Genomic DNA, 24,474 nt, shown 5'->3' with positions numbered 1-24,474 from the left:
AATAAATTAAAGAAAAGATTTGAAACGAAGCCAAAGAACAATAGCAAAACCAAACAAACACACCCACACCGAATAAATCCTAACCACCAAAGAGAAGCTGTAGCTTCTCGTTGTTGTCTATGTTGAAATATCTCATTCAGGGTTGTTACTAAATACTTCTACCAAATTGCAGTTGACGATCTAGTGGTATCATCAACTGTTGATGTCCGACCTATTAATGCAAAAGGATTACTTAAATATTAACTAAATACTTCCAGTTTTCTTTGCAAATTTAGGTTTGTGTGTTTCTTTGTGTATACCTTTCAAAAATTATTTCTTTTGTATGACACCTTCATCCAATCACTCAAATACCTCCTTTATTACTTTTCTTCCCTTTTGTATTCTAAAAATAGGGGATAAAAGTGAAAACTTACGCAGGAGATATTAAAAAGTATGGTCAAAAAACAAACGAGTGAATATATATATGCAAACAGTAAATTTCTTTTCGGAAAGTGACTGCAAAAAGGATTCAAAAACACTCAACACCACTCCTTTCTCATGTGTTTTTAATTTGTGAAAAGGAAATGGCTTAATTCATAGAAAAGTAGCACATCCTTTGCATCAATGGGTCAAGCTTCGTTCTCTCAAATAAGAAAAAGAAAATTAAATTAAGTGTAATAATGAAAGAAGGAAATGGTACAGACAAGAGCACGTGCAAGAATCCAAAATAATTGTTTAGATTACCAGCAAGAGAGACTTAAACATCTCATTATTATATTAATCACGTAATTAAGGGACAGATTGGCCTACATTTGAATAATAGTTCAAACATGGGACTACTGTTCCAATTATTATAATATTGATCACTAATCATAGGCTTTAAAAAAAAAAAACCAACATCCACGTTTCACATAAATTAACCATCACATCACCAGCAAGTTATTCTATGTGGAAAAATATTCATATTAATTTCCTAAGTTTAAGAGGCCAATGACTCATAGGGGGAGTACACTGTACACCACCTGAATTGGCTCTTCTCATACTAAATATGCTAGGTTTTAGCTAAAATCCAAAGTTTAAAGTGGTTGTTATTTCATGATCAATTAACTAATAGCATTGGATCCAATCAGGGTCACTGGAAGAGAAAATAGGTACTTGGACAATATAGATTATTGTTTTGATATATATATAATTTAATAAATCTTTTTAATACATATATATATATATATATATATATATATATATTATTAAATTTCAAATGATAATAAATTCGAACTATATATAATTTGATTAAATATGAGAGAAAAAATAATAATTATCTTAATTTGAGTATAAAATTATAAGGGAGTAAAACGAATTTAAGACTAAAATTAGACCTAAGCGCACGGATTTCGATGAGGTCAAACTCTAAGAAAGTGGTTTAATTATTTCCACTGTGATCTTAAGGGAATTTAGTAGCAGTACGACCAACGTGCGAGGCAGACGACAAGGGAAGGAAGGATGCCTTGGATTCCCATCTATCCGAAACAAAGTGTGATCTTTTCCACGTGGTTAAGAGATTATTAGGAACCCGAGGTCTTCGTCTCTCCCACTTGACACGTGCGACCACGTTAGCCCTGGCGAACGAGCCCCGCACGTGCGCTCCACATCCCCAAACAAAACGGACGGTAATTAAGTGCGGAATGCGTATTATTCAAATTAAACCAAATGATTTGGGAGTTTTTATATCATGGTCCTCTGTTAATGCTAGTGGCCCGACGAATCGAATTCCATCTTTGACCTACCAGTCGCACGTGCGGTCGTACGAGTGCCTCGCTGTCCCCCCGCTGGTGTTCCCTGGAGTCCACGTCCGCTGCACATGAGGGCAGAGTAAAGTAACCGCAACTGCTTGCAATCTTACGAAAAGAACCTCAAGAATAAATAGTACCCACTTTTTTTGCATATCACCTCCTACATTTCGTCCGATTTATTGTTGCACGGTCTGCAACACCTTATATATCCAATCCATACATCAACTTAAGAATATCACCACCCGACTCCTAGTTTGCAATAAGCATAAAATGAAGGGGGCAAAGTGTTGGTTGGCAGTTGAAAAGGAGGAGTAGTAAGTAGGGAAGGGAAGGGAAGGGAAGGGAAGGGAAGGAAGGGAGGAAGGAGAGGAGGGCCAAAAGCACGTGCGAATCACATGGTTCGTACGGCTCGTCGTAGTTGCATCCACAGTTGTTTGTTCTAACTCCCATGATGGGGATTGTCGGGTTGCGGAGGGAAGTCATAATTAGGGGGACACGTGGGACAGCTAGCACGCACTCGTGGGGGCAACCCATTCAATCATCACCACCCCCGACAACATGCCGGGTTTAAAAAATCCACTTCTTACGAGGGAGGAGGAGCCACTCATTCCATCTCTCCCTCTCAATCCCGTTCCTAAAATAACCCCTCTGAAAAAAAAAATTAGAAAATTTGTCAAATATACTAATATTATTAATTCACATCTTATTATATAAGAACTATCTTAGATTTCTTAACCGTATAGATGAGTTAAATTAAATATACACAAGAAACAGATTTAATATTTTTATATATACTCTATTCAATTAGTTAATATTAGAAAAATATTAACTAATCATATAATAGAGTATAAAAAATAATATTTTTTAATAAAATGTTCTAAAATATATTCGCAGATTACATGGTCTCATAGTTTTTCTACAAGTTTTCGGTAAATAGCAGTAGTATGATATGCGATTGTATCGAATTTGTAGATGGTTCGAGACTCTCCAATTGAAATATTCGGAGGTTAGAGATTAAATTCGGAGAATCGATTCGCATAATACCCAATTATTTCGGATGCGATGGGGGGGGGAGTGGATGATTGCATGTGGCGCTAATGATAGAAGGGGAGGTGGGGCAATAATTGGTACTAATGTTGCGAGGGGGGCTATTTCGGGAAGAGTGGGTGGGCATGTGGGATGATGAGAGAGAGTCCAATGATTGCTTCTCGTGAATGTCGGGCATGGGACGGGCAAGATGACACGCACGACCGGGTAACGTGGGCCCGCCGTGTCAAAGTGTTCTCTTTCCTTTTCCCCTCCCCTCCCCTCCCCCTTGCGTGGTGTGTTCGCACTTGCCGAGGCAGGACATGTTGGTCCTCGCGAGTTCGGGCTGGTTTCCCTCCTACTTCGCCGCCCGCCCACGTGAACCTCCACCCTCTCCTGTCCCCTTTCCCCTACTATTCCACCTTCCCGAAACGCCCCTATCAGAAATAAACACTTAATTTCCGAAGAAAAATATTTTCTAAAATTAGTCACTTGATAATCTAAGTGTAGAAAATACAACTTAGATGGAAGGTTACAGACTTAAAGCGTCAAAATACTATGTATTAGCCAAGTAGCCAGCCAGAAGAGGTTCCTATTCCTCGCCCCCATTGGTTTCTACCTAACAAAATAGACGGACCATGGAAGAAGCAATAGGATTAAATGGGGGAGTAGGACGGGAGGCGACCAAATCACGCGAACCGCAATGACTAGGCCCAAATCCTTGGACCAAAATGGCTCGGCGATTAATTCACGGTTAGCATGGTCCTACGCGAAAATACTCGAATACTATGCTATGCTAACGCATGATGACTAATAATGAAAGTCGGCAGATGGACGATGGATTAATGATAATGGCATGATAGTTGCGAGTACAGTAAGGGACACAATGATATGGGATGATGATGATGATGATGGATGATGAATGATGGATGAGAGGAAGAAGAAAAAATGGCGGGTCCACATACACATGTCCATCTTACATCGACATCAGCAGCCTTAATAATTGCAACCTTGAAGGGCAATCATGGATGGATATGGATTGGATTCCATGTAATGGCAATCATGAGTCGGGCTATGTGAAACGGGTTTCTACTAGGGTTAGTTTTTATTTTTTTTATTTTTTATTAACTAGGGTTAGGAAGTCTTTAAAATGCCACGCCCGTTCCCGATCTTTTTCCCCAACTCCCAAACCGCCCGTTTCCAATCTTCTGAGTTTTGCGCTCCCTTTTCACTGTGAGAGAAGAAAGGCGAAAGGAAAGAGAAAGGGAGGAGAAAGGAGAAGAGACCAAAGATGATGGTGGAAAAGGAGGATCTAGGGCTTACTCTTAGCTTGAGCTCTTCAGCGAATCACCTCCCTCTCCGGCTCAACCCCATGTGGAACGATCTGATCTCCTCTTCAGGTGAGTTTTGGATCGTAGATTATTAGATTTGAGGGATTTTGGGAGTGAGATCTCTAGATCTGAGATGGAACTCTGTTTTGGTTGGATAGTAGAGAGGAGATCATCCGAGATGCCGTTGCTGAGAGGGATCGACGTGAATCGGACTCCGGCGGCGGAGACGAGAGATAGCGAAGAGGAAGCCGGTGCCTGCTCGCCGAATAGTACGCTGTCGAGCGTGAGCGGGAAGCGCTGCGAGCGCGAGCCCGAGCCCGAGAACGAGGCGGAGAGGGCGAGCTCGAGAGGCATCAGCGATGAGGAGGACGGCGACGGATCTCGCAAGAAGCTTCGCCTCTCCAAAGACCAATCGGCCGTTCTCGAGGAGAGCTTTAAAGAACACAACACCCTCAATCCTGTACGTTGATCTCCTCCACCTTCTCTCTCTCTCTGTCTTTTCACCATTACTGGTCTTGAAATGAGTCTTATGGGATCGTTGCTATTATTTCGGTGAACAGAAGCAGAAGCTGGCGTTGGCTAAGCAGCTAAGTCTGAGGCCGAGGCAAGTGGAGGTCTGGTTCCAGAATAGAAGAGCAAGGTACGAGATTCGAACTTTTATTGCTGTTCTTGTGAGATCCAAATGATTCAAGCTGCAGCTATTAACGTTCGGATCGATTGATTTGATCAGAACCAAGTTGAAGCAAACGGAGGTCGATTGCGAGTTCTTGAAGAGGTGCTGCGAGAGCTTGACAGAGGAGAACCGAAGGCTACAAAAGGAGGTCCACGAACTGCGAGCTTTAAAGCTCTCTCCCCAGTTTTATATGCAAATGACGCCTCCCACGACCCTCACCATGTGCCCTTCCTGTGAGCGAGTCTCCAACTCCGGCTCCCCGGCCGCCGCACCGGCGGTAGCCTCTTCTTCCCCGCCGTCCGATCGCCAGCACCTCCACCACCACCGCGCGATCCCGATCTCCGCCACCGGAGTCGCTCAGGCGCCGTGGGCCCCCGTGGCTCTCCGGCCGTCTTTTCTTGACGCTCAGCCGCAGCGCTCGTGACGGATGGGTGTGGATATGGTGGTGGCGGGGGGCCCAAGCCGGGGGATAGTGGGATACTGCTCTTGTCGTTACGCGGAGAGAGGGGAGGCGTCAAGATTCGTGTTATGGTTGTGATGATGGCTGATGGGGAGAGGAGAGCCGTCAGCGTTTGCTTTCGGACGGTTATTTGTCTCACTTGTAGCTTAGCTTTTTTCCTAGATATAAAGATCAAAGAGTATTGTTCTTTCTTTTCTCTCCTTTTTATTAACTTTTTTTTTTGTCCGGTAATAAAATTGAGAGTTCGAAATAGGGGGAAGAAAAAAAAAAGAAATCCTAATTTACAAATATTCTCAGTAGTCCAACTATTATTCTAAAGTTGTTATAGACTATGTGAACATAGTCAGGGTTATATAAATAATATTAGAATGGTGGACGGGATGAGATCGGTTGGTGATTCGTTTGGAGTCATATTGCGTTTGGTGTGCACGTTGGATATCCAACTCGATCTACGTATCATTAATCATTGTGGTGGTCTATGTAATGCTGCATTAGTTATTAGTCACTATCGTAATCTGAAGCTAGCTCAACTCTTCACCAATAGAGATCCCCTCCTCCTTGTTCTTTAGAGTAGAAGGCTGAATTCGAAAATTGTATTAAATTATGATTTTTCTTCTTCTTCTTCTTCTTCCAATTATATGCCCATTTTAACGTCCGTTGTTGATCATAGAAAGATTAAAATTATAGCAGTTCGATCGGAATATGGCACTCGAGAGGGTCAACGAAGGAAAAAAGGAGTGCCGTCCACGGCAAAACAAATTAAAGGAAATGATGGCATGCTTTTTAGTCATTGTGGAGCAAGTACTACTTCCAAGTTTCACGTGGAAGGCACTTGGAGCAAGGATATGCCTGCTTTGGTGGACAAAAGCTTGCCGGATTCCAATCTATTTGTATTGGGTATCTTGGAGTTGTTCCAACTAAGTGGCTTCTTTAGAAATATGTTTTTGTTCTCTTTTATTTGTTCTATGTTATTCTTTGTTTTTGTTGTGATCGGTCTATGAAAAAAAGTCGGAGATATACTTTTCCCATCTTTTGTTTTGGGGCAGCGAAGCTAGCTCCGGCTTCAGGTAAAGTTTATTCTCATTTGAAGTCTCCTTGTTTTAGTTACTTCTTGTTCAAAATATTCGGGTGGATTAAAACATGTTCTTTTTCTCTTCCAAAATAAGAATCTGAAGAGCTTTTTGACGTTGATTTAGTTTTGATTTTGGTACGAGAATGTGCTATTTTATTTTGACCTTCCTTCCCCCTCCTACACCATCCTCACATCATTCATACGTCCATGTGGAAATTGTAACATGCTTTCGAAGTTGAACTAGCGTAGTAGGATAACCCACTGGAAGGACCGAATACTTGAAAGAATGATTATTTACTCACTTTGGAGGAAAGCCTGGGCACTCATTTTTGTGCAAAAAATGGATACAAATCCAAGGAAAGCTGTATACTCAATTTTTTACCTAGCAAAAAAGCCGCCAATAGGAGTAATAGTGATTTCAAAATCTGGAGAGATTCTTCAAGAGAGAATTGACAGGAAGGGAACAATGATAAGAGAGGGACAGCCTTCAAGGTTGTCTAATGACTAAAATGAAGTTTATACAGTGTTTACAGTGTCCGCAAGTGACCTAAGTATACAACCCAAACCTGCTCTTTCTGTAAGCTTCTCGTGAATTCTGAGGCACTGGTCGCATGTGGGTCGGTCTCCTGTCGCCAAGCCTCGATATAAGTACCTGCATTTTGTTACAAATAATTACAATAACAGTTTGTTAAAAAGGAATATCAACAAATTGTCGTAAGTTTTGTAACAAGCTGCATCAGATCAGAACTCTGAAAAAAGATCAACAGAGGAAGAACTATAGACTAGTCAAAAAGGGCAACATCAGAAGCAGGTATGAGCAATCTAGAGACCCACTATTTTCCAACCAGAAATGATATCTTCAGGTAAAATCCTGCACATCTAATTCAATAAAAAAAAAAAGGCAAAATTTCCTCAGTAGCATGGAGTAGCCATAAAGAAAGGTATTAAGAAAATGCAATTCTAATTGAACAACACGATAGCCTCCTTCAAATCATGACAATGCGGTAGAATGAAGAAATTTCTGTATAGTGACAACAATCAAAACAAATTCCTCCTACACACCTCAACTAGTCTTTCTATATACTATAAGCACATTGACTCAGATGCTCAAGCATGATAACTTTAAATCATGATACATTTTTCTTAGTGATAGACATCAGTCTACTCTATCTTACAGAGTAATAATCTGACTAACCAATCAGGCAATAGTACTCAGATGCAAATAAGCAATCAGTTCTATAGAAGATACACAATAATGACCATGACATAGGAGGAAGGAAAAAGAAAATGACAGGCAGCATCAGTCTAACAAGGTAGAGGGGTTGTTTAAGTGGTCATGAATAGTTCATTGAAGCTTAACGATTTTCTTAGAATCTTACATGACAACAAATGCAGGTGCAAGAATGGGACTATCTTTCTCGCTGAATGCTAAATTTAAAAATTGCTGAGGTACAAAAGAAAAAGAAACAGTGTATCCAAATTAGGAATGGAAGCATGATCAAGTTGATAGACTGAAAGCTCCTAAACTTACAGAAACAACAACCGCTGACACAAATTCTCCCACAAAAATCCTTCTTAACCCATCAATTTTTAGAAATAAATCGCATTTTTGGACATTTTGGTTGAGATGCTCCTTAAATTCAACTATCATACGTGAACGTTTCAGAGCATACAAGGAAACACCAATTCGCCGATAATGAACGACTTGAATTTATTCCATTCACTAAACCACCCACCATCAATTTGATATCCTAAGTAACCAAGAGTTTTATCATGACATACTTGCTACATCAATGAGCAGAAAAATGCATCAGCCTCAATTACTGTGAACCTATTTGCAATGATCCCAGAAAGATTCTTCCTAGAAACCAGTTACTTCCCTCTCTCCAAAACAATAGCTAAAAATAACGATCTACTTACTATTAGCGAAAGAACGCAATGATCTCCATTAAGGACGGTGTAAAAGAAACTCAAAAACTAACAAAGAGAATAGAAACCAAGCAGGGAAAGAGATCTCACTTCATGAGGATGTCATAGTACTCGGGATCCAAAGAGGAGAACATCCCATCGACGTCCTTTATCGCCATCATCGCTCGATGCACCACTATCCAATTCGCCGACTGCATCCAACACCAAAACCAATCAACACAGCACGAATCCCCCGAATAATAGAACAGATCAAGAAAATATGGAGGGCAGATCTCACGAACCTTGCACCTCTCGTCGCGGGTCTTGAGAGTGGATCCCTCAAGCGCCGTTTTCAGGGCCTCCACCGGCTTGGATCTGCAAAGGTTTCAATCAATTCTTAGGGTTTTCACCATGAAATACCAGATTAAAAATCTAGGGTTTTACAACCCGATCTAAGACTCACTGCTTGAGCAAGCTCTCGATCTTGCGAGACTTCTGCTCGATCCTTGTGATGATTGCTTCGAGGTTCTCCTCCGCCTCCATAAACCCCTCCGCCGCCATCTCCGCCGCCTTCGCTCGCCGAAGACGACGGTGTGAAGACAAAGATGAGCGGGGTTACGGTACTGTATAAAGACTCGAACGAATCGAGAAAACCAAATTATTACCCCCATTGCAGTTCAGGAATCAGCCCAATTATGAAAACTCGGCCCAAAGTCGCAAAAGCACACTAAATATCACACATTTTTTAAGGTTAAAAAAATCACTTAAATTACCTTAAAAAGAGATATTTCTAATAATAATAATAATAATAATATATTTTTAATAAATCAAAGTCAAAAGAAATAGAAGAGGCCCACATGAGAATTTTCAAGTTGGCTAACTAACTAAAGTATTGATCAGCCTTTATAAACAGAAAAAAAAATAAGCAAATACAAAGTAATGCAAATCTGAAGACCTCTCTACCATTTGCAAAAGGCACCAAACTGACTTCATATGAAGAGTACATCATAATATCATAAGGTGTGAAGTAGTCGTCTTTTCTTTATCTTTATCCAAGAAAAAGAAAAAATTATGTTGGTATTTGCAATTTTGTGCTACTATTAAGATGCCACTTTTGCAAGCAAATCAATGTTTCCCTTTGAAGAGTTCGAAATGCTCCAATATCAATGAGAGGATTGACCAATTCATAGAGAAAAAGAGGAAGACTCAAATGTTTTACTTTGGAATCTAATGAAGGGAAGTACTCAAGAAAAGAAGTGCTGCAAATTCTGATACAGAATGCCAAACGACGTCCAATCCTTTACCATTAAGATATGGAGCAGCTGAGATGTCAACATAAACTAGTAGTGCCCTTGTTGGCCCCACTGTTTGCATATCTCATTCAACTATCTAACTAGGATATATCTCCCTGTACTGGTCTAAATCATCTCTTGCAGCAGCAATTGCATCAACCAGCCCAGGTCTGATATTTTAATTACAGATCTTCGACTTCATTGATGACTTGGGCCTTACTCAAGAACTTTGATGGAGAGACCAAGTCTTCGATGAGAATCTCTCTAATGGATTCGAACGTTTTTGGATAGGGGATAGGTAATAGAATCTTTGTTTTAAGGCGCCTTTTCTTCTTCACCAACAACCGAGATGTATGAAAACGGTGTTTCAAGTGCTGCCGGAGGCAATTCGCTAATACGGAGCTGTTTATATGGGCTCACAATACCCCTTTTTTTTTTTAGTACATCTAGTTTGCGTGCATTACAAAAATACTGCATTTATCGCACATATCAAACAGAGCAAAACAATCGTTAGATAAGGAAGAAATTTGCAGCAAAACCTACAAAATGGAAGCATACAATAGAAAAGCGCAAAAGAGAAGGTGGTCGAGAAGAAGAAGAAGAAGAGTGCTTATCAATGGCCGAGAGAAATAGGCTTAGGAAATTAACGATAAAGATTGGGTCTTAGGAGCTGAATCGGATAGCATAAGGATCCGATAAGGACTCCTTTTTGGGATTTCTTTTTCTTATTATTTATTTAAGTTATCTCTACTCAACCCCTCACTTTTTTATAATTACCTCTCACAACCGCACTGGTAGTTCCACACATTTCTTATTCTGCTCTCTATCCAAGATTCTCACTTTGTACCAAAACAAATAACGCCTTAGTAGACATCATCATAACCATGAGAGAAAGAAAGAGATATTCTCGCGCATATTCTTGCAACTTAGGAGATGGGAACCCACTATAGCTACAAAAAGGAGAGCATAGATTCAAATGAACACCTAAAACTTTCTATTCATTTTGTTACATATATATAAAAAAAAACGGCGTGAGAATCTAATAAGAGCATATGATGTTACTATCAAAGAACATAAGCTGATAAGAGCTATTATTAGAAAAGAAAAATTATCCACCTCAGTCCCACTTCCTTCCACCTCAAGCTAGCGTATGCATTCCAAAAGGAGAATCCCTGCCACGTTTATCCTCCTACAACCTTCTTGATCTCTTTTAATTATCCAAATAACTAATTCTTTAGTTTACTTAAGGAGGAGGAGAGAAGATGAAAGAGCTTCTCAACTCACTCTCCATTCTAATGGCGGAGACGAACTCTACTATCCAACCCATTAGACCAACACCATTCCTCTCCAATCTCCTCTACAAATCCATGTACTTCGCGGCCTTCGTCTTCCTCCTCCCTCACCTACCTTCCCAAGCTCCCGACTTTGTGAACCAAACCATCTTCCGGGAAAGCTGGGAGATTTTCCGTCTCCTCTTCGTCGGACTCGCGGTATCTTACGGCGTTTTCAGCCGGAAGAATGCCGACCCGGTTGTCGATTGCGAGATGGAAAAGACACGCGATCGCCCACAATCTTGCGCCTCCCAAATCCTCCATGGCGCGTTGGTTTTCGAGGAGGACGAAGTTTACAGCCCATGTCAAAGGATTCTCGACGAGGCCAAGATCCAATCTTGGAGCTCTCTGTACTACCCTAACAAGCCTGCAATTGTGGTCGCAAATGGTAGTAGCGGTGGAGGCCACGGGGCTACCAATCCCCTGCTCTTGCCAGTCGGGAGCTTGAGATCGAGAGACGAAGCAGAGGAGAGTGGCGTTCTTCCATCGCCTATTCCATGGAGATCAAGGGGGGAAACATTTGATGCGAATCCTTCAAAGATCCCATCTTTCCACAAGAGAAGCGCGAATTCAGTGAAGAAGAAGAAGAAGAGCTCGTACAAGTCTTCGCCACCTCCACCACCTCCACCTCCACCTCCATTCCTCAGTCATGGGCATTCCACAATCTCCAATAAGGAGGCGACCACAAAGAGCTTCAAAGACGAACTCACAGTTAAAGGAAAGGAAGTAAAGAGACAAATGCTGGCTGATGTAGTTAAGAACGCTTCTAAAGAATCACTTGGGTATATATCTCATCGCTCTGAGATAACGAACGGTCTGGTTATTGCCTCAGATGATTCGAATACCAATGATTGCGATGTCGCCGCCGAGCAATCATACGTTTCAAGCTCCACAGCAACAGTGAGTGTTGATGAGAATGAAGTGGACAAGAAGGCCGATGAGTTCATAGCCAAGTTTAGAGAGCAGATTAGGCTTCAAAGGATCGAGTCAATCAAGAGATACACTGCTCATCGCAGTGTCAGAAATTCCAACTAGTTTTACAACTAGTAAAGCTTGTATGATGCTTTCTATCATCGTTATCAGAATTAGTAGCAAAAAGTCATATTAAGTTCGTCTTATTTCGACTTAATTATTAGCACCAACTTATTGATGGCAATGATTTATAAACTGCAGCTAGCACTACAAGTGGCAATTGGATCGTATGAAGTTTAAACTAGTTTGAAGACTACCATCTATTTATTAAATTAATTTAGAATATTAAGTATGAACACCGTCTATTTAATAAATGATTATAAACCGATTACTAGGTTACATGAGTTATTCGAATTCATATATATTTATCAAATTTATGGTGCTGGACAAATTAACCCATTTATAATTTGATTATATTGAATTTAAATTTAAAAGCCTGCGTTGTCACCTTTCTTTGGCCTGATGTCTTTCCTTTATTGCCCATATAATTGTAGCAGAGTTGAAATTATTACTGAAGATAATCTACGAGCAATCAGAGAAGGCATAATTGAAGTCTTCGATCTATGTTGATGTTCACATTATTGTAGCATAATTATTATCATTATCCAACATTAATTGGGCTTAGATATTAAGCCCATTAAGAGCCCAAAATTATAGACGCTTTCCTTAGATCCAACTCTACAAACACGTGAGGGTCCTTTCTACCGCCCACGTGGCGGTCGCCCCGTATCCGACGGCGTACACTAATTCCTATGAGCGAGCCGCGCTGTTTAACTTTAGACAGCAAACGGCATTCACATAGACGTGGCAGAATATAACCGGCGGGAGTTGTGGACTTATCCGCCACGTCATTATTAGTTCACTGTTCCCCGTACGGAAGGAGCAGCGGAGAGCCCACCCGATCGCTCACCTATTTGATTCCTTCGGGCGAGGGGTTGTTATCGACCGACCGCTTCCTTTTCTGGTGATCTCAACACAAACGCAGGGGAGAGCGAGAGAGATCGATGCATCGACTTGGCGTAATCGAGAGAAAGGGATCGAAAGATTGCTTCTTGCTTCCGACATCGAGCGATAGAGAGTAGGTTTCGAAGGAGGAATCCTACGATTTCTTGTTCCCCTATTTCTTCCTCGGTCAGAAAGCTAGGGTTCTCCTTTTAGGTTGCGATCTCTCTCGAATTGCCTCGTTTTGGCTTTAATCTTGTGTTTCTTTCGTCAATTTTGATCGGGGTTGGGGAGTTCTGTGTGGATTGGATATGTATATAGAGGAACTAGCGGAAGGGGATTCGGGAGGAAGAGGAGGTGAAAATAAGATTGTGTTGTTGGATGCGAAGAGGGCGGCGGTTGGGGTTGGTGCTCGGGCTTTCTTCTACCCGACGCTCCTTTATAATGTTGTTCGGAATAAGATCCAGGCCGAATTCCATTGGTGGGATGAAGTTGATGAGGTTTGTATAATCCTCTTTATATATATATATATATATATATATAATTTTTTTTTGATACGAAATGTGAAAGATGGTTTTTTAGTATATATAAATTTGTATAAGATCCAGGCGGAGTTGCATTTAGTAGATATAAATTTGTATAATCCTCTTTATATATTTATTTTTTTGATGCAAAATGTGAAGGATGGTCTTTTAGTATATATAAATTTGTATAAGATCCAGGCGGAGTTCCATTTGGGCGGCAGTGTAATCTTAATAGTTTACCTGCCCGTTTAAATGTTTCTGTTTCTTTTTTCCTCTAATATTTCTTTAACATTTTATAACGTTAATGTATACCAATATTGTTATAGACACCCTATAGTAAGATGTTATTATCTGACTGGTCCTCCTGAAACTTAACTCGTCTTTTCTGACTGCTTACAATTGTCTTAACATTAATGCTAGGATTGAAGTATCACCTACAATTATCTTCACATTAATGTTAGAATTGAAGTATGATGAGTTGATGACACATCATTGGATCATGTAGATAGCAATTTAGATTAAACAATTTTGATGATTTGCAGAGTATATATTAACAGCTGAGATTTATTTTTACCTTTGTCAAATGTCATTGTTAAATGTAATAAGGGAACCTTTTACTCCTATTGTGTTAACACATTATATTCATCCTGGAGTTCCTTTGTTTATTAGAGGATTGCAATATATATTCCTATGTACTCCAAGTTTTTATCATCTCGATATGTGGTTTTACTTCCTCTGATTACCAGTAATATTTGTGAGACTAAATATTTACTGATTTCTCTGAACTATTTTGTATCAGTTTTTATTGCTAGGTGCTGTTCCTTTCCCTAGTGATGTTCCCCGCTTAAAGAAACTTGGTGTTTATGGAGTTATCACATTAAATGAGCCATATGAGACTCTGGTTCCTACTTCATTATATCTTGTGAGTATTTACACCTGGCTATCCTTGTTTGTTGTTTCATCTCTTCATATGTGTGTTTAGCTAACTAGAACTTAAAAGACAAGATGATTACATGCGCAAAGGTTTGTGGTACATGAAGTCATAAACACCTACAGTCTGGAACCATTTTCTCCTGGAAAGGTCCAAACTAATTAAAGTAATGCAACTTTCTAATCAATCCCTCGTGTGACTTGTGACAATTGTTTCCATATATTGGTACAATGGTACTAGATACATGTATAGGATCTTAGAGAGTATTTGTTTATCGGTTAGTCTATCATCACATTCTATGTTCAAATTAGAGCTGTAAGCTTATATTTTGTCTCCTTTTGATTATTTAGATCTGTTCTATCTATTGTCTGATGATTTTTGGAGTGGTAGATAATGTTCATTTTATTTTTATTGAAGTTAATCTTAGGTTTCTCCAATATTACTAATTTTATTTCTTTGATTATATAGGCTCATGGGATTGAAAACTTGGTGATACCGACAAGAGATTACCTTTTTGCACCATCATTCGGAAATATATGCAGAGCTGTAGACTTCATCCATAGTAGGCATCGCCTTCTCTGAATGAGGCATTTTCATACTTTTATAATATTCTATGAGGTTATACTTGTTTGTCTGATTTTTAATAAGTTACTTACAAAATGTGGAGCTTAGCGTATTAGCATATTCTGGTTCACAATTTTTACTGACTACTTTCTGAATGCACAAGTAAAATTACTCTATGATGCAACAGTCATTTGGATTCTTTTAGACTCTAGGCATTTCATATCCACTTGCAGCTTATGTAGTTCTTGCTTTGCTAGTGTATACAAGGAAACCGCGAGCCATGACTATCTCATGTCTTGGTCGTCCACCGAACCTTTTTGCTGTTTATTTTGTTTATTTTGTTTATGTACATTATTGTAACACCAATTAAAATTCCTGTTCTAATAATTGTTGTTTTTATATGTTCTAATAAATTTCACAGAAGGTTTACAGATTCTTTTGTTTAATTTTACTATGCAAAGGGAACGCTTCCTGTGGGAAAATTACGTATGTTCACTGCAAAGCTGGTCGAGGACGCAGCACAACAATTGTTCTATGTTACTTGGTCCGTAAACGGTCAGAAGTACTCACTAAGTTTTACGAGCTATCTATATAATCCGGAAACATTTAATAATGAATATTCATCTTTTAGGTGCAATATAAGCAAATGACACCTGCTGCAGCATATGAACATGTGAGATTGATTAGGCCAAGAGTTCTTTTAGCTTCGTCACAGTGGAAGGTAAGTCAGTATGACGCTGCAAGTTCTTTTATCCTATGTCTTTGTCATGCTTATAACATCCAGTACAATATACAATATATTTTCTCTATGTACTTGTTGACTCTTATAGCTTTTCAAAATAAAGTAATCATGTAATCCATCTATATTGTTCTGAGGGAATTCTGACACTGTATTTGGTGAGCACATTGCTCACTTGTTATACTCTTACTGGACTATGCATCTGCAGACTTGCAAAGAGTCTCAGAAAGATGAACTGGTTTCTGTAACCTACAATATTTAAGCAAATATGTTGGAATTATTTATTGCCTCTTTGCACAGTTCTTTAGACTTATGACTACATTTACACATGGAATAGATGCATGTGCCTAGAATAGAACTCATTGATGTGCATAGTTGAAAATGCTACTATAGTAACAGCAATAAGGTGTTGGTGGTTGTGCAGTCATTCATTCACATGCCACTTTAGTACACTTGCATGGGAAGTGATTTATGCCAAAATCTTCTAAAATTATTCTTGTGTTATTGATATTGTCATTCTTTGTCTTGCAATCTTTTAAAATCATCTGCAGGCTGTCCAGGAATTTTACCATCGTAGAGTGAAGAAAAATTGGAGTAGCGGCTTGGATAACCAGGTCATGAAATCACCAGTTCTCATGACTACTCAAAATCTCGTAGCTTTTGATGACGGTACATATGTGGTGGTATCAAAATCAGACCTTGATGGCTATGATGGGGATGTTGAATCCAGTAATGTGGGCAACAACATATGGGCAGAGCTGAGCCTTGTATACAGAGTGCAATTTGCTGGGCAAGCGGCCTTTGCGAGGCTTTCTTACTTCTGGCTTCGATGTCATGCCTCAAAAGCAGCTCTTCTTCCTGAAAATCTTGGAACTGAGAGTTGCTCTGTGGAAGTTGAACAGCTCCAAGCTGGTCACCCCTGTTTACTGCAAGGGGTTGTGGTGGAGCTGTGATCCCTTTTTCTTCTCCTTGCTTCCTTTAAATGGTGGGCAGGTAATAAAGAAACATACTGTCGGAATGCTTTTTGAGTAACAAAATGGCAGCAATATCATCCTTTGAAGCTTTAAAGCCAGCTTCAATAAGTAGTATAAAGTTACTTCAACAAAGTAACCAAATATTATTGGCGGATGATCCTGTATATATACACATCATATGTACATATGTTAAAATGAATTTGTTCGGTCCCAGGCTGTTTCTGGATGGCGCCGGCCTCTTAACCATACTTGATGCTTGTTTTAGCTAGGTTTAGCTTGTATAGTCTGGTTAGGGGTTTGTTCAAAGGTCTTTCCCCTATTCCGGGATTATATCTTATGTATGGTTTCTGGAGGGTTGTTCATATAGGGTTCGGTTCATCACTCTTTTTCATTATTTCTATTAGCATGTGGGGGAAGTCCATTTTCTCAATGGTGAAATAACCAATTAATATGCCAGTTGAAGGGGTAGGAGTGCTTGTGATCATTTATCATTTCTTTCCTCACTTTTTTGCCAGCCAATGTTCAGCCGTGTCAATAAAGAAAAAAGAGAGGAAGAGAAAAAAAAGAAGAAGACATGGATTCTTATTTATTCTCGGAACTGCTGTTAGTTTCCTTGTAATGGAGTATGGTTAGAAAGGACAGCTGCTATTTACTCCATAATCATATGTACTATACCATCATTCTAAATTTTCTTAGCAAATTAGGAACTGTGGATTAAGTTGGAATTATTAATCACCGGTATGTGTTTGGTGTAACGTGATGTATGTGTTTGGTGTAACGTGATTAACACGTCAAGCTACTCTGGCAAACGCTGAAATGGTCTAACAATTGTTATGCCAAAGCGTGGAACACCAGAAACTCTCACTTCATCATTAAACTTATTACCTCTCTCTATATCTTGAAAGAATAAAACTACCCTTTAATTCTAACACACACATACATACATATATATATATATATATATATATATATAGGTTGAAATCAAAAGGCCCTATTCTTCTTGGTGGTTGAGATGTGCATTGGCCTCTCCAGGTCTACATTTAGAGAGGATTCAAGCACTGCCATTAATGGTGCCACTCTCCTACTACAAGTTAATGCAAGTAGGCCCTTAAACAACTATTAGTTAAACCTCCACTTAATACCTGCAACATTCATTCCTCCTCCTTCCCCCTCATAATTCTACTTAAAGACAGCCAATATCACAAAGTGAGTGTGTGAGCCATCATATTAATTTTTTTTATTATCTTATTTAACACTCTTTCTACACCCACAGCTCATCTATTCAGCTCTCCACCATGCATATTAATTATATGTGAGCTGGGCCTACTATTGAACTCATGATGGTTGTTCACCTTCAATGTCCTGCAGTTTCACCCCCATCTTAAAACCCCTGTATTTAGTTAAACTTTTGAGAAATTTAAGCGTAAATACCATCTATTTTGTTTTATCATTGTTCACATCCTAAGATATTTACCATTTCATGCCTTTTGCTGTTAATCTCGTAAAAACACTTTGAATTAATTTTAACCTAATGGCAGCAGATGTAATAGATAATATTTCTATTAACTTTAAAATTGAAAAAATTAAAATATCTCAAATTTAATTCTACTTTAATCTTAGAAAAACTTACTCAGAAATATTAAGATCATTTTACATCTAGAGCTAATTTAAATTATATAATTCATGGAGGGTGCATGAGTGTATTAATAGATTGGGAAATTTGCAAAAAGAGCTCATAAATTCCATCTTTATAAAAAATATTTTTTTTTTAAAAAAAAAGCCTCTGAGTTTAATAGTAAGATGGTGAGTTTAATAAACAGAATATTCTTTCTTGTACAAGATTAATTTTAAAATAATAAAATAAAATAAAATATTATGCTAAAAAGTCCCTATCTTTATACAATAATAAAACGATGATGGTATCTTTGGAATTATAAAAACATTAATTTAAATAAAACGGAATATTCTTTTTTCAAGCTAATGTGAGCTTAAACTAACTCAAGAGTTTATTTTTCAAATAATTTTAGTAAAAGATAGAGCTTTTCTCATAAAAGTGATAATAAGATAGGTTTAATTTAAAACAAAAGGTGATAAGAGTTTGAACTAAAAACTCAGTGTACGGAATTATTATTTTTTTGGGGGGCGAATTTTTTAAATAAATTTATCAAATTCCTACAAGTGGGATTATTAGAAAATCTACTACATATTAGCTTATAGTGAGATCTAAGTAAGTATTTCTATATCTACGGTGGCTCTGTTAAATAATAAAATTAAAAAATAAAAACGAAAACTAACTCCCTCAACCTCCAGATGGTCCAATAAGAAAATGCCACCTGTCTTCGTTTTTATTTTTATTTTTTCTCTCCTTGCTTCCTTTAAAAAAGAAACTCCCCTCTCCCTCTCCTTCGCCCTCTCCCTCTCATTCTCATTCTCATCCCCCAAGTCTTCTTCTCGAGTACATGGAAGCTCCTTGCACCCCTTGAATCCATACCAAAGGCGGCTCCTTTGTCAGAAGAATGCGCTCTTCTTACCTCAAGATCGCGTCTTTTTCCTACAAACAGTAAGGTTCTCGGCCGGATCTCTGACAAAAAATGGAAACGTTTTGCGTCTCTTGCTGTTAGCGAGATGGAGACGCATCGTTTACTCAAGATCCTTCTCGGAGTAATCTTTCCCTCTCTCTTCCTCCTCGCCTTCTTCTTCTTCTACCTCCTCCACTATTGCTACTCTCGGAGAGTCTTGATCTCGTCGAAGGACGGCGACTCATCGTTGGAGGGCGGCGGCGGTGTAGGGTTGCCGCCGGAGGCGGAGGAGCTGATCGCGTTCGCCGGCGGCGAGGACCTAACTCTCGGGGACGTCCTCGAGGCTCCCGGGGAGGTGATCGGGAAGTCGAGCTATTCGACGGTGTACAAGGCCACCCTGGACCGGACCGGCTCGCCGGTGCTGCTCCGGTTCGTTCGACCGGCCTGCATTGGCCGGACCGCTGACGTCATCCCGGCGGTTCGCGTCTTGGGTTCGATCCGTCACCCGAACCTGGTTCCGCTAAGGGCTCTCTACGCGGGGCCCAGGGGGGAGAAGCTCTTCGTCCATCCCTTCTATCCCGCAGGGAATCTGGCCCAGTTCTTGAAAAGAGGTGGGCTTTCCTTGTGATCTTCTTTTCCCTTGTCTTTCTAGGGTTTCGATCTGTTTGGAAGTTTGCAAATTTATAGATTTTTAATTAAGAAGAAGACAAAAGTTAATTTTGATTCGGAAGAAGACAAAAAAACTTGTGTCAGTTTGTTGCTATTGCTGAACATAATCTTTCCGGTCACCTAAGTTTTGGTTGCTTATCAAACTCTACAGATGGAGTTGCTGAATCCCATAAACGGGAAATTATTCACAAACTATCTCTCGGTATAGCAAAGGGATTGGATCACCTTCACAATGCGCTACGTAAACCGATCATCCACGGCAACCTCAAAACTAACAACATTATGCTCGACGGCGATCTCCAGCCTCGGCTATCGGACTTCGGTCTGCACCTCATCTTGAGTCCGGCCGCAGGGCAAGAAATGCTTGAAGCCTCTGCAGCTCAGGGCTACAAACCTCCGGAGCTGATCAAGATGAAGCATGCAACTAAACAGAGTGATATTTATAATTTGGGTGTAGTTTTTCTCGAGATTATTATGAAGAATCACAATTTGCTGCGGGCTCGAGATCATCATCGTCATTCTTCGCCTTCCTTCAAAGACTTGATTCTTGAGCAGAAAATCTCCGAGTTCGCCAGCCGAAGTAAAAGCTTTGGTCATGGAGACGAAGAAGGTATGTTAACGTTCTTTCAGCTGGCAATGGCTTGTTGCTCCCCTTCGCCTGAATCAAGGCCGGATGTTAACCACGTTCTTACGAGGCTCCAAGAAATTGGGTGTAATAGTTCATGAAAACTACTGCTAGCGAATAGATGAATGACTACAAGCTTTGTCTTTCAAGTGCCCAGTCTTGACAGTTTGTTCGTTGCTAGCAAAACAGAACATCAGTGCAAAAGTCACCGAATTCTCTAGTTGGAGAACATGTCTGTTTAGATTAATGTTAGAACGAGAATATCTTCGTGTACTTTGAAGATTAGAATGAAATCAGAGAGGTTGTTTAACACTAGTCATGTAATAATGTATAGACGCAAGAATATGAAACGGCTCTGTAGTAGTGGGTGATTGATACTCCAATCACCATAACCTCACTGTATCAATTTGAGCACCTATCATTTATTAGATCAGTGCACTAACACAAACCACAGATAAATTAGAGTTCGTGATATGTTATTAAACACTTGCATTCCAATGCATCCACATGATCATTGATATTTCAAACAGCACCCGATGTATTTGGCCAGTTCTGTCCTAGTACTAATTATACATAAAATAATCGAGGGTAACATCACCATTAAACGACGAGAACCCAATGGAAACTGCACATGAGTACAAGCACACTTGAAAACAACATCTCAACAAAGGAAGAGCGCGAGAGAAAGCACGCAAACAGATGATAATTATTAAGCTGATTAAGAAATAAGCGGTCAAACATTTCAACTGAATCAAGGAAATATTCTGTCAAAAAGTGGCCAAAAACCTTACTGGTCAATCTCAATGTTGAGAATATAATGGCTGTACAACTCCTGTTGACAGTGAAATGTGCAACACATACAATCCACTTCTGTTGGACATTAGTTGCATAAAATTTCCCTCATTAGTTGGGATGTACCAACCAACATATCAAAAGCAATGAGTATCTTTTGTTTTCTTAGATAAATTCAAGCGATTATTTTTTTATCTGATAAGTCACCTTAGCTGAAACCTCATTTAGTGATATTCTCCACTTCCTGATAGCACATAGGATTCATTTTGCTGGATTCTCCTGGTTTGGTGCCTGAGCAGCCAGTGAGGTAAAAATGAAGTTGCCAGAGAGTATAGCTTCCTTCTCTGTTAATCATATTGCCAAGAAGGAAATAAGTCTTCCTCCGAAGTTACAGTTAGCAGTAAACATAATATAGAGCTTGAAGGGAATGATGCTAACCGGTCAAAGAAAGGCATGTAGATTCTCTGCGAGTGTACCTAGCCATGGCCTAAAGGAGGAAAAAAAGAAGCATGTTTCGATGAACTATATTAAAATTAAGAAGAAATGTAAATTTGCAGGATTCAGCACGACTTGGGGCTATACAAAGACATACAAGGTTCCATCATATAGCAGCCAAAGTCAATGCCATTTAGAAGGGAATACGCAAAACTTGAGAGATGCAGAATCAACACTAATCTAAAGGAATTTGACTGGAAGGGATAAGGAGCATGCCTGGACTGCAGTAGCAGCAATATCATTTGCACTCTCAGAACCATCCTCAGAGAAAACATTCCTAAAAATTCAGACCCAGGTAAGATTATCACAAATTGACAGAAGAAAGAATAGTACAGGAAATGCTGTAACAGTATAACTATTATGTAAATACTATTAAAAGAGAAATTTACCTCCATATTGCATTTACAAGATCATCATGTCGTGCTTCTTGGCGCATAGCAGCATCATATGCCATAATATTCCCATAGAATATTTTCTCCAGTTCCTTCATCCACTTTGTCAATAGCAAGTTGACCTGAAACCAGACTGACAGAAGTAAGCACAACTGAATATAATCTCTCAGACTGTGAAATCGTAAAAGTTAAGACACCAGGGCGATGACGTGATATAGCTACATTCATTCCTTCAACATAACTGCCAAATTTAGAATAGGAATCTAAAATAGAGACAGATAAACATTGAACCTCTAAAAGGTGTCAGCTATACTCGATCTTCAACCAGCAATAATGCATATTTCTACAGTTATAATATTGTCAATTGTTTCAATCTAATCTTCCTCTTTAAGATGCTCAGTATGCTACCAAAAGATCTGTTTATCTAATGACAACAGAGTTATTGGACTTTCAAGCATCAACTGACACAATTTTGTACGAATTATACAGGTAACTGAGGTTTTACTGATTTACAGTTGGTCATATAGCCTAACCATGGCTACACAGATTTCATGGAGAAGAAAAGTTTCTGTTGGAAAAGAAATAAAAGTCGAGATCAGGGTCACAATCCACTAATAAAATGAAGCATCCATTAAAAAGATTGAACAATATAATTCGTTCTTGGAAAGATAACTAAAAGAATTCTTCAGTTGCGTTGTTTATAGTCCAGCAACCATGCAGCACAAAACAGAAGGTCAACTAAAGAGCTGTAACTTTCAACAAAGCTAAATCCAAGGTAAAGATTTGTGATGGTGCTGGTATTGCAGAAGACATAAATATTCCGCATGTTTCAGTTGATTAAAACAAGTGAAAGGTACACGAATTGAGATCTGTTAGAAGACATGAATACACTGCATGTTTCAGTTGATTGACAACCAGAATGCACATAAAAAAAGGATCACAGAATGCTGCAATAATAAAAAGATTGATGTGTCCATATATCTTAATTGTTTCCACATCCTATATTTTCAATGTTAGCAAAAAGAATGTATTGAGTCATAAATAAAGAGGGAACAAAGTCCAACCCCAGCCTTGGAAACTCTCAACTCAAGATCGTGATTGTAAATCTCATAGAGGTATTGACCGAATTCAACTCCTTCCTTTCCTTCTTCCTTCAGGCGACGTAAAACAAGCCACATGTGAAGAACAAGCAATGAAAATGTTGTCTTAAATGTTTTCTCCAAGTGAAAGACTGCAAAAGTGTAAGAAATAGTTTGTTAACTTAGGGTTTAGAGGAATGACTTCCATTCAAGGGGGGCAAATTAACAAAAGCAAGAGTTAGATATTTTCTGATGAGCAGTAAGAAGGCATACCATCATAGATAGCAGGCTTGTCGACCTGAGAAATGACGCGACGGTAGACTACATTTGCACCTCTAATTGATTTGCTCTGTTTACTGTAGAACAACATTAACTTAAAAATTATCTGACGGATGCCCTCGAACTGCGGTTCTTCAACTCTTAGAGAAGAACCAGGAGCCAATGCCAACGAACAGGGTTTAGACCAAAACAAAGCATTCAGTCTGCCCTGCCAAAAGGAGCAAAAGAAAGAACTTTCAGATTTATGCTCAAATACAACGACTCACAAAATATCCTTGTAAGAACAAAACAAGTCACAAATAAGGACATCACTCACTGATAAGCAACATATAAAGTTCACAAGATTAATCAAGGCCATATCCATTTATGACAACCAGCACGGATGGCACGTACCTGTATTCATTTAAGTATCAGCATATGTCATAGGGGTAATCCATTGCTGACACAATATCCTAAATTTCCAAACCTAACTCATTTTTAAGCTATCTCTTCTTCCTTGAGTGCCCTATACATCAAATTTCAGTTTTTCATTGTCCTCTCTTGTTGGTTAGCATACGAGCTCCTAACCAGACCTACCTTCGAACGGAAAACTACAGGCAACCAAGGAGACGCATATGCCAGATAGCCAATCATAACTACATATCATTCAAAACAAGAACGAATCCTACCGTGAAAAGGAAGAAAAAAGAAAACCTAGAACCAAAAAAAAAAAGACCAACCCGCGACCACACCTCCGACTTATCTTGGACGCGCTTCGAGGGCGAAACCGGCGGCTTCGAGGCCGTGGGGGTGGCGGCAGCAGCAACGGCAGCCTTAGAGTAGCTTTGTTCGAAGAAGAGAGCTTCTTTAGGAGCTACCAATCTCTTGTGCAATGCGAGGGCGGAGGAGAGATTTGAAGCTGCCCTTCCCCATCTCGGAAACATCCTCGGAGGAATTCAAAGCAGGCGGATCAAATCTAAGAAAAAAGATTGGATTCGAGAACACGATGCAGTAGGCAAAGTTTGGACTTCAGACGAGGAAATCGGTGACACGAAACACCGAGCGAGATCAAGAAGAGTAAAAGGAGAGCGAGGAAGAGATGTGAGTGAAGGGAATACACGCAGCCCACAACCAAAC

At 39.4% G+C, this 24,474-nt stretch overlaps 6 protein-coding genes across 9 annotated transcripts; 4 read left to right on the top strand and 2 right to left on the bottom strand.

Annotated features, from left to right (window-relative positions):
- Positions 1-3,964: 3,964 nt before the first annotated feature.
- Positions 3,965-5,658, top strand: LOC140766970 (homeobox-leucine zipper protein HAT4-like). 2 transcript variants are annotated; one of them, XM_073106696.1, is made up of 4 exons: positions 3,965-4,195; positions 4,285-4,586; positions 4,687-4,766; positions 4,857-5,658. In XM_073106696.1, exons 1-4 carry the CDS (start codon positions 4,087-4,089, stop codon positions 5,221-5,223), a joined length of 858 nt encoding a protein of 285 aa, XP_072962797.1. In that variant the 5' UTR covers positions 3,965-4,086; the 3' UTR covers positions 5,224-5,658. The 2 variants fall into 2 exon arrangements, with proteins under 2 accessions (XP_072962797.1, XP_072962798.1); XM_073106697.1 differs by having other exon boundaries at positions 3,966-4,195; positions 4,288-4,586.
- A 1,074-nt stretch (positions 5,659-6,732) lies between these two features.
- Positions 6,733-8,877, bottom strand: LOC140767153 (actin-related protein 2/3 complex subunit 5A). Its single transcript, XM_073106969.1, has 4 exons — positions 8,703-8,877; positions 8,542-8,614; positions 8,351-8,451; positions 6,733-6,983 (listed from the first exon to the last, which is right to left on the bottom strand). The coding sequence occupies exons 1-4, from the start codon at positions 8,798-8,800 to the stop codon at positions 6,848-6,850; spliced, it is 408 nt and encodes a 135-aa protein (XP_072963070.1). The 5' UTR covers positions 8,801-8,877; the 3' UTR covers positions 6,733-6,847.
- A 1,791-nt stretch (positions 8,878-10,668) lies between these two features.
- LOC140767452 (uncharacterized) lies at positions 10,669-11,982 on the top strand. The gene has a single exon (XM_073107368.1). It carries the CDS (start codon positions 10,794-10,796, stop codon positions 11,895-11,897), a length of 1,104 nt encoding a protein of 367 aa, XP_072963469.1. The 5' UTR covers positions 10,669-10,793; the 3' UTR covers positions 11,898-11,982.
- A 789-nt stretch (positions 11,983-12,771) lies between these two features.
- LOC140767255 (phosphatidylglycerophosphate phosphatase PTPMT2) lies at positions 12,772-16,886 on the top strand. Its single transcript, XM_073107103.1, has 6 exons — positions 12,772-13,276; positions 14,100-14,222; positions 14,700-14,793; positions 15,257-15,339; positions 15,427-15,516; positions 16,086-16,886. Exons 1-6 carry the CDS (start codon positions 13,088-13,090, stop codon positions 16,485-16,487), a joined length of 981 nt encoding a protein of 326 aa, XP_072963204.1. The 5' UTR covers positions 12,772-13,087; the 3' UTR covers positions 16,488-16,886.
- A 2,045-nt stretch (positions 16,887-18,931) lies between these two features.
- LOC140767284 (putative kinase-like protein TMKL1) lies at positions 18,932-20,771 on the top strand. Its single transcript, XM_073107134.1, has 2 exons — positions 18,932-19,638; positions 19,848-20,771. Exons 1-2 carry the CDS (start codon positions 19,134-19,136, stop codon positions 20,420-20,422), a joined length of 1,080 nt encoding a protein of 359 aa, XP_072963235.1. The 5' UTR covers positions 18,932-19,133; the 3' UTR covers positions 20,423-20,771.
- Positions 20,772-21,001: 230 nt separating this feature from the next.
- Positions 21,002-24,470, bottom strand: LOC140766471 (uncharacterized). 3 transcript variants are annotated; one of them, XM_073105827.1, is made up of 8 exons: positions 24,090-24,213; positions 23,675-23,751; positions 23,353-23,566; positions 23,065-23,231; positions 21,998-22,122; positions 21,825-21,885; positions 21,552-21,600; positions 21,002-21,457 (listed from the first exon to the last, which is right to left on the bottom strand). In XM_073105827.1, the coding sequence occupies exons 2-8, from the start codon at positions 23,720-23,722 to the stop codon at positions 21,375-21,377; spliced, it is 747 nt and encodes a 248-aa protein (XP_072961928.1). In that variant the 5' UTR covers positions 23,723-23,751; positions 24,090-24,213; the 3' UTR covers positions 21,002-21,374. The 3 variants fall into 3 exon arrangements, with proteins under 3 accessions (XP_072961928.1, XP_072961926.1, XP_072961927.1); XM_073105825.1 differs by lacking the exon at positions 23,675-23,751 and having other exon boundaries at positions 24,078-24,470; XM_073105826.1 differs by lacking the exon at positions 23,675-23,751 and having other exon boundaries at positions 24,090-24,468.
- Positions 24,471-24,474: the final 4 nt, after the last annotated feature.

This window comes from Typha angustifolia, chromosome 9 (assembly GCF_048772165.1).
Source record: "Typha angustifolia cultivar Huaian chromosome 9, ASM4877216v1, whole genome shotgun sequence".
NCBI classification, from domain to species: domain Eukaryota; kingdom Viridiplantae; phylum Streptophyta; class Magnoliopsida; order Poales; family Typhaceae; genus Typha; species Typha angustifolia.
Note: the sequence above shows the minus strand (reverse complement) of the source record. Positions and strands in the feature narration are given on the sequence as shown.